This window comes from Pelodiscus sinensis, chromosome 1 (assembly GCF_052426305.1).
Source record: "Pelodiscus sinensis isolate ZL-2025 chromosome 1, ASM5242630v1, whole genome shotgun sequence".
Taxonomy (NCBI): domain Eukaryota; kingdom Metazoa; phylum Chordata; order Testudines; family Trionychidae; genus Pelodiscus; species Pelodiscus sinensis.
Genome location: NC_143052.1, coordinates 359,319,424 through 359,328,949, shown reverse-complemented (window position 1 = coordinate 359,328,949; position 9,526 = coordinate 359,319,424). Strand labels below are relative to the sequence as shown.

Below are 9,526 nucleotides of genomic sequence, written 5' to 3'. Positions count from 1 at the left end.
CCACTGAATGCTGGGAGGTCTGGGAAAGGGTCGTATCCTCAGTCAGTGAACTTGAAATTTTTTTTAAACAAAAGCCTTTAGTGACAGAGAGGTTTAAGATATCTTTTGGGTCCTCATCTTCTACACCCATAGTCCCAGAGGACTCTAGACTACAGAGTTTTGTTGACAAAAGTGGACTTTTGTCGACAAAATTATACCTGCGTCTACACTAGCGCTGAGTTCTGTCGACAAAACGTCGACAGAACTCAGCAGTTTTGTCGACGCTGGTAAACCTCATTTTACGAGGCATAACGCCTTTTGTCGACAGAGTTCTGTTGACAGAAGGTGTTATTGCATCTAGGGGTAGGTCTAGACTACAGGCTTTTGTCGACAAAGCAGCTTGCTTTGTTGACAGAACTGAATGTAGTCTAGATGCTCTTTGTCGACAGAAGCTTTGTCGACAGTATCTGTCGACAAAATTTCTGTCGACAAAGCCTGTAGTCTAGACGTACCCTGAGGGTTAACCAGGACCCAGACTTGTGTTTCCTGCTAGTTTGAGTGTCAGTTGATCCGACTCTGGACGGCTGCTAAAACCATTGTTAACCGATTCTATTTTTTGCACTTTAGATAGGGCTTGCTTAATTGGTTTGGGGTTTTTTTAACTCTTTTTGACAATTCTGGCTGGCAGGGGACTTCCAGTTGTTGCTGGATATAAAGTTTTATTTACTGTTTTACAAAATAAGTCTCTAAATTAACCAGTCCCAGACCGTTCAGTCTGTCTGCACATGGCAGCCTCCCCGGTTCTCACCGCCTGCCTGGGGAATGCCTGTGAGACCTCCTCTAACCCTCTGTGGTGGCTGGGTGACCAAGCTGAGCCCTGCTCAGAGCAGGTTCCTCTCTGTCCCATCCCTTAGCCAGGCAGACACGCTCTCTGCTTCGGCCACTGCTGCAAGGGAGCAGGGATTGTGTGGAGCTGCTGACGGTGATGCCCCTGCTCTTCCACTGAGCTCGGTCCCGCTGGGATGATTCCCCGGCACAGGACTGGGCAATGGGTTGGATTTTTCCAATTCAAATTTTGAGCAACCATATAATGACGGAGCTGACCCTTGCAAAATTCATTGCATTAAGTAGCTATGATGGGTGGAGGGTACGACCCTTTCCTAGACCTCCCAGCATTCAGTGGGAGGTGATGGTGATGATGAGAAACTACCCTTTCTTTTCCTTTTGTTTGTGTGTCTAGAGGAGGAGCCGGGGAGAGAGAGAGGGACTGAACCAGAGAAAAAGGCTCAGATTTTAGTGCTACCCATGCCAGAGGAAAGACTGAACCCTGGAACAAAGGATACGTAAGTGAACAGAGAATGTTTTGTTAGACACAATCTGGTTAGTTTCTTTGTGTTTAGATTGGATATACTCCTCTGTGCACCCCCTTACCTCCCACACACTGTAACTGAATCCCAGGGAAGCAATTCCCTGTGCTTTATACTTTTTCTATGGCTCCGTAATGTTTAGCAACCAAATGCACATTACCAGACGTGTCTTCTTTCTCTTGTTAATAAAATCACCTTTTTAAGACTATGATTTGACTCCTGTGTCCTAAAAAGCAGCAGGAGGTTCTGAGCGCCCGTGCCTGAGAATTAAGTTCTGCTGTTAAGAAATTACAATGTCTTTCCAAGGGATTACTCCATTGGAAGAAGTTCCTAAGTATTTTTTCCTGGCTATCAAAGGTTATGTGGTTTTTTGTTCCATTGGGTGATGGCAGGGAACCACCAAAGATCAGGCAGTCCAGGGAGTCAGTGAACTTGAAATTTGTGAACTTGAAATCTCTTTAGTGACAGAGAGGTTTAAGGTATCTTTTGGGTCCTCATCTTCTACACCCATAGTCCCAGAGGAGGGAACAATGAGGGATAACCAGGACCCAAACTTGTATTTCCTGCTACTGGCTATTGAGGTTTTCCACACCAAGACATGTAGAAATAAATGTTGCATGAAGTGCTCTAAATTATGGAATTGGGATTAGTACGCACAATTTTTCATGATTCATTTCTCCAATAAAAATACCATTTTTCAACAAGTGAAGAGCAACAAATTTGCTTCACCCATGAGAACAACCTCCAGTAGAGCGTGTCATGTCTCATATTCACATTGTCTCTCTTTGCAGGCATCTGTACTGTGACCATCTCCCTAGGGCCTGGGCACTTAAGGAAGTTGGGGAAGGTACAGTACCATCAGACACCGCTCTGCCTTGGAGTTGGAGAACGTTTCCCCTACGTCATGTCACATTCCAACACAACTGTCTTTACCAACCCTTCCACCTTCATCCTGCTGGGCATCCGTGGCCTGGAAATGGCCCATATTTGGATCTCCATCCCCTTCTGCACCGTGTACATCATTGCCCTCTTGGGGAACTTCACCATCGTGTTCATTGTGAAGATGGAGCGGAGCCTCCATGAGCCCATGTACTATTTCCTCTGCATGCTGGCCATCATCGATCTGGTCCTGTCTACGTCTATGCTGCCCAAAATGCTGGCGATCTTTATTTTCAATTCTGTGGAGATTGATTTCAATTCCTGCTTCATCCAGATGTTCTTCATTCATGGTTTCTACATGATGCAGTCTGGGATCTTCGTGGCCATGGCTTTTGATCGGTACGTGGCCATCTGCCATCCCCTGAGATATTCCGCCATCATGACAAACCCTGTTTTGGCCAATAGCGCCCTGGCTGCCATACTGCGCGGCATCGTACTTGTCTTACCCATGGTCCTTCTGGCGAGGCAGTGGCCGTATTGCAGAACCAACATTATCCCTTCTGTGCAGTGTGGGCACATGAATGTGGTGAATCTGGCTTGCGGTGACACCTACATAAGTAGTCACTATGGGCTGGTTATGCTAATCTGGGTGCATGGCGTGGATGTGTTTTTTATTGCTGTATCCTATGGCCAGATCCTCAGGGCCATCTTCCGCCTCCCCACAAAGGACGCTCGGCTCAAGACTTTCGGGACTTGCGGCTCCCACCTCTGCGCCATCGCACTCTTTTATGTCCCGAGTCTGCTCTCGTCCCTCATATTCCGTTATGTCCAGAATGTTCCTCAGAATGTCAGTGTTCTCATGACCATTGTGCATTTCCTACTGCCCCCCATGCTAAACCCCTTCATCTATGGGGTAAGAACCAAACAGATCCGGGACAGGCTGCTCAGGCTAGTTACACGTAAAGGTGCCTAATATTGCTCCTGGGGCTCCGGCCCTCGCAGGGATCTCTGTGTCGGGCCAGCTGCTTACATAACTCTTCCCGGATTCAGCTCCTGAGCAGTCACAGAGACATTAATCCCTGTTGCTGCCCTCACTGCTCAGCGTCAGAGTGAGCCCCGGGGGATGGGTCTGGGCACAGCTCTTGGATACATCAGGCCAGCACCTTGCTCATTGCAGGTGTCTGGACACAGGCAACCCAGCCAGCTATCCTGTTTCTCCCTCAAGGCCCTGCCCCTTCCCTGCCTATTGCCCCAGGACCATGGTTGCTCACTCCTCCCCTCCCCCATCACGCTCAGAGGGAAGGGAAGTCACAGAGGTAGGGCCGACAGGACAGACAGGAGCCATGCAGGATGCTGGGAAGCCGTAGAGAAGCAGCTGAGGGTTGGGAGCATGTTCTGAGGCAAGTGGCTGAGCCTGCACATCTTACGGCTGGTGGGCCCCACAGAGGGAGGAGACCTTGGTGTGGTTCATTTATTTAACATTCAGTTCCCTCTTGCTCTCCCCAGCTGGGATCTGTAGCTGGTGGATCCCTAATGGAAGGTGGCCGGGTCTGGAGCACTTTGCCCGGAGTCAGGCCTCAGGGGCAGAGCAAAGAATCAGTGTTGAAGCAGGAAGACAACAGCTGACTGAGGCAGGAGGATGTGTCTCCGGGTTAGCTGGGAAGGCAGGATGCTGGGCAGAGGGCCAGCTGCCTTTAATAGCTCTCATGGAGGGGGATCCATGGCACAGCCCCCATAAGCCAGCTAGTCATAGAATCATAGCACCATAGGGCTGGAAGAAACCTCAGGTCATCAAGTCCAGCCCCCTGCTCTAGGCAGGACCAATTCCAACTAAATCAACCCGGCCAGGGCTTTGTCAAGCCGAGACTTAAACACCCCTAGGGATGGAGATTCCACTACTCCCCTAGCTAACCCATTCCAATGCTTCACCACTCTCCTAGTGAAATAGTTTTTCCTAATATCCAACCTGGACCTCTCCCACCACAACTTACGCTATCATGTGCCAAAAGTGTCCGTCTGCTATGTACATTGGACAAACATCTCAGACACTTCGCCAAAGGATTAATGCCCACAAAACAGATATCAGACAAGATCACAAAGAGAAAACAGTTTCTTGCCACTTTAACCAGAAAGGACACTCTCTAAATGACTTAGCCACCTGCATTCTGCTACAAAGACCTTTTACATCTGCACTTGAAAGGGAATCCTCTGAACTGTCATTCATGTTAAAATTCGACACTTGCCAACAAGGACTTAACAAGTCTTTGAACTTTCTCACCCATTACCAAGACAGTTTCCCCAATTATCACCTGTAATACCATTAACTCACAAACATCCCACTCTCCCTACCTTTAATATCAGCAATTCACAGACACTTACCTTCCTTCCTCCCCCTTCCCACCTCCCCGCATCCCCCTTCTGTTCTGCAATGTGATTTGTCCTTTTCATATTTGTTCATTTTTTTTAATTGTATCTTTTGGTATATATGGTTGTGACTACTTTCTTCCACTATTTGATCTGAGGAAGTGGGTCTGGCCCACGAAAGCTCATCATCTAATAAACCATCTTGTTAGTCTTTAAAGTGCTACATTGTCCTGCATTTTGCTGAGACCATTGCTCCTTGATCTATGTGACGGGGCGGCCCCGCCCCGCACTCAAGTCCAGGGAAACCACCTGGAGCCGGGGGCGGAGAAGGCCCCACCCACGCAGCCCTACCGGGCATGCTCCAAAGTGAGCCAAGGTACAAAAGGCTGCTGGCCTGCTCAGAAGGGGCAGACTGTGACCCGAGCTGGAGCTAGCAACCCCGGGCCAGAGAGGGAGTCACCAAGGCAGCTGAAGGTGCTGCTGCCGGGCCTCCGCCGGGCTCGGCCCCAACGCCGGAGCCGCCGACCGACCCCCCGTGACCCGAGCACCGGACCGGACTCCACCAACTCTGCGGCAGCCAGGGGGAGTACCACTACAGCCAGTCGACCGACGTCAACAGGTGGGACCGCGGCAGGCGGCGAGCAGGGGGTAGGAAGCGACCCAGGGCAGGGAGCTGTAGAAGCCCCTGTGGGCTCGGGGCGTTGTGGGGAGGAGCCCCCCCGAGCCAGTGGTGGGAACCACCCGCCACTACTAGGGCCCTGGGTCGGGGCCCGGTAGAGAGGGAGGGCCCTGACCCCCCTACCTCTGCTGCCCGAGACCCTGGCGAGTGGGGACCGGAGTAATAGACACTGAACTGTGGACTAGGCCTCTGGGCCCGCAAACTGTGGACTAGGCCGGGAGGCCGTATTTCCCCTAAGAGAGGGGCATTGTACTTTGAGGGCTAGGCCCAGACGGGCTGAACTAGGCCCCGGATGGGGGTGGCAACCCCAAGACAGGGGCGAGCCCCCCGACCCATGGTGGAGAATGTGGGTACTCGACCCCGCCCCTGGGCAGAGGGGCTAGCAAAGGGGGTTGGTAGACGAGGGCAGCGAGAGCCCCGGGGACAGAGGCCGGGGTTGCTGACCCGGCAACAGCAGTATGAAAGAGACCTGACTGAACTGCGGAGGCAGTTGGCGGGCTTACAAGAATGACAGGACCGCTGGGAGCGGGAGAACGTGGGCCAGTTGAGGGCCCAGGGAAGGGCGGGGCCCCACGGGGTCTGCCCCTTCGGGCAAGCGCTGATTGCAAAGCCTGGCAGGGGGCCAACGGTGGCACTGGTGGACTCAGGGTGCAGCCAGATCCTAGTTAGGGCCGACCTAATATCTGAGCCAGAGCCAGCAGGGGCCTCCATCCATTTGTTGTGTGTACACGGGGACGTACGGGCGTACCCGACAGCATGGGTGCAGCTAGATGATGGCCAGGATGTGGGGGTCTACAGCGTGGGGTTGGTCCCGACGTTAGCCTACCCCGTGATATTAGGCCAAGATTGGAGAGGCCTAGGCCGGGTGTTGCGGGAGTGGGGTCAGCAGTCAGTGCCCAAGCCAGGCACCCCTCCACCCTACCTGGAGGAGGCCGCCCAAGGCAAGAGTCTAGGGAGGGAGGAGAGGCCGAACCCGGGACCAGCAATGGGCCTGCCATCGAACAGGGGAGACCACCCTGCCTGGGAGGACGAAGTCGAGACCCTGGAAGTAGAGGGCGACTTTATGAGAGAACAGAGGGAAGACCAGACCTTGAGTCGAGCTTGGGAGCAGGTATAAGACCCAGGGGAGGGGACCAGCCAAGATCCCCGTAAGCCCCAAGGCCTACGGTTCTGCGTGAAGGCAGATCGGCTATATAGGGTGGTCAGGGAACCCCAGACGGGGGAAGACATCTGGCAGCTCCTGGTCCCCCACAAATTTAGGAACGCCGTACTCTGGCTGGCGCACCGGCTGCCTTGGGCTGGCCATCTCGGACGAGAAAAGACCCTGCAACGGATAGGGATGAGGTTTTTTTGGCCGGGCATACATCACGCCGTGCGGGCCTTCTGTGAATCCTGTCCCGAGTGCCAACTCACCAGTAGAAAGGGGGTGCCGAAAGCCCCCCTGGTGGCCCTGCCCGTGATAGGGGTTCCCTTTGAAAGGATCGGGTTGGACCTCGTGGGACCCCTAGAGAGGGCCAGTTCGGGCTGTCAGTACATTATGGTGGTGGTGGACTACGCCACCCGTTACCCAGAAGCGGTTCCCCTACGCAATACCACCACCCGCACCCTCGCAGAGGAACTTTTTAAACTGTTTGCACAAGTAGGGATACCTAAGGAGGCCCTGACTGACCAGGGGACCAATGTGTCATCCCGACTGATGGCAGAACTTTCGCGGCTACTGAACATCCACCCTCTGAGGACGACGGTTTACCATCCCCAGACAGACGGCCTGGTGGAGCGTTTTAACCAAACGCTAAAGACAATGCTGCGTAAGTTCATGGCTGAGGACCCTCGACACTGGGACAAGCTCCTACCAGCCCTGTTATTTGCCATTCGGGAGGTCCCCCAGGCGTCGACGGGTTTCTCCCCATTTGAGCTCCTGTATGGGCAACAGCCAAGGGGAATACTCGACCTTTTATGAGAAAGCTGGGAAGAACAAGAATCGCGGGTACAAGGGACAGTACCCTACATCTTACAGCTGCGGGAACGCCTGCGGAAGGTAGGGGAATTTGCCAAGGCTAACCTCCTACAGGCGCAGGAAGTCCAAGCCCGATATTACAACCGAGGGGCCAAACTCCGCTCTTTTGAACCAGGGGATCACATCCTCGTCCTGCTGCCATCCCGGGAGTCCAAGCTACTGGCCCAATGGCAAGGCCCGTTCGAGGTGGTCCAGTGAATAGGAACGGTGGACTACGAAGTGAGGCTGCCGGGGAGGAGGAGAGAGGTATGATTATACCACATCAACCTCCTGACGGAGTGGAAGACTGCTGAAGGACTAATGGTCACTCCATATCCCCCAGAGCCAGAGCTCGGGCCAGCCATAGAGGACCTCCAGGGGGAGGCTCAGGTAATGATGGGCCCGGAGTTAAATCGGGTACAGCAGGGAGAATTACAGTGGGTGGCCCAGAGGTTCGCGCCGTTTTTCTCCACTCGACCCGGCCGCGTCCGCACCACACATCACCACATTGCTACCCGGCCAGGCCATAAGGTGCGAGACCAACACAGGCACCTCCCTAGGAACAGCCCTGACACCTAGGCTGTGTCTACACTGGGCCACTTATCCCGGAAAAGCAGCCACTTTTCTGGAATAAGCTGCGAGCTGTCTACACTGGCCCCTTGAATTTCCAGAAAAGCACTGACGATTTACTGTAAGAAATCAGCTGCTTTTCCGGAAAAACTATGCTGCTCCCGCTCGGGCAAAAGTCCCTTTTCCGGAAAACTATTCCAGAAAAGGGCCAGTGTAGACAGCCCAGTAGTCTTTTCCGCAAAAAAGCCCCAATCGCGAAAATGACGATCGGGTCTTTTTTCTGGAAAAGCGCGTCTACATTGGCCATGGACGCTTTTCCGGAAAAAGGGCTTTTCCAGAAAAGCATCCTGCCAATGTAGATGCTCTTTTTCCGGAAATACTTATAACGGAAAACTGTTCCATTTTAAGCATTTCCGGAAAAAGGTGCCAGTGTAGACACAGCCCTACAGTAAAGACTTTTTATAATTAAAGGCTCATTATCGCAGGGCGCGCTCTTTGCTTGAGGGTTTAAATGACATTGGTTTTGCACCAAGCTAGCTCTAGTGTCCTCCAGGGGTCCGTGCTATTCACCACTTAGGGAACGGGGTAAAGAGTCAGGTGGCAAATTTTTCAGATGCTAAAGCTTTCTCGTGATAGTAAATTCCCAGGCAGACTGCTATGAGCTAGAAAATGATCTCTCAAAGCTAGGGCCTCAGAATGGCAGATGAAATTTCTTGATAACTGTAAAGTAATGCCCATTAGAAACCATAATCCCCCCCAGACAAACCCAGTGATGGGGACTCATTTAGCTCAAGAGAGAGATCTTCGCGTCATTGTGGGGAGTTCTCTGAACACTTCCTCATTTGGCAGCGGCCGTCAAAAAAGCAAATAGGAGGTGGTGACTCATGAAGAGAGGGAGAGATATCAGGGAAGAAAACATTGTCTGTGTGCAACTCCCTGGAATGCCCACAGCTTGCACACTGCATGGAGATGAGGTTTCCCCATTGCGCGCGCGCACGCGCGCACACACACATACACACACACACACACACACACACACACACACAGATATATTGTCCCTGGAAAAGGTTCAGAAAAAGGCAAGAAAAATGATGAGGGTGAGAGGTTTGGAACAGCTGCCATAGGAGGAGAGATTAATAGGACTGGGACGTGTCGGCCTGGCAATGAAACAGCGAAGGGGGGATATGGTAGAAGATCTATAAAATCGTGACTAGTGCAGAGAAACTAAGTAAGAACGTTATTGACTCTTTCAAATAACACTAGAACTGGCGGTCACCACATGGATGAACAGGCAGTGGATTTAGAACAAACCATGGGAACTGCACAACATCCAATGCACAGTCACCCCATGCGACTTCTCGCCAGAGGATGCTGGGAATGCTCGACAAAGCCTTGGCTGGGATGAATGAGTTGGGGTTGTCATCCGCAAACTTGCTGAGGGTGCAATCCATCCCCTCTTCCAGGTCATTAATAAAGACGATAAACATAACCGTCCCAAGAACCGATCTTTGGGGGACTCCTCTTGAAACTGACTCCAATCCGACATCAAGCCGCTGATCACTACCCGTTGGGTGCAACAATCTAGCCAGCTTTCTATCCACCTTAAAATCCATTTATTTAATGCAGACATCCTTAACTTGCTGGAAGAATATTATGGGAGACTGAGATAAGGCTGGCCAGTCTATATTTCCC

The 9,526-nt window shown here is 52.2% G+C and overlaps 1 protein-coding gene across 1 annotated transcript; it reads left to right on the top strand.

Annotated features, from left to right (window-relative positions):
* The first annotated feature begins 2,250 nt into the window (after positions 1-2,250).
* On the top strand, positions 2,251-3,198 carry LOC149526143 (olfactory receptor 52B2-like). The gene has a single exon (XM_089775370.1). It carries the CDS (start codon positions 2,251-2,253, stop codon positions 3,196-3,198), a length of 948 nt encoding a protein of 315 aa, XP_089631496.1.
* Positions 3,199-9,526: the final 6,328 nt, after the last annotated feature.

Bases quoted from the DNA above. Each gene is read 5' to 3' on its own strand.
- LOC149526143 (XM_089775370.1), top strand. From the start codon at position 2,251: ATGTCACATTCCAACACAACTGTCTTTACCAACCCTTCCACCTTCATC.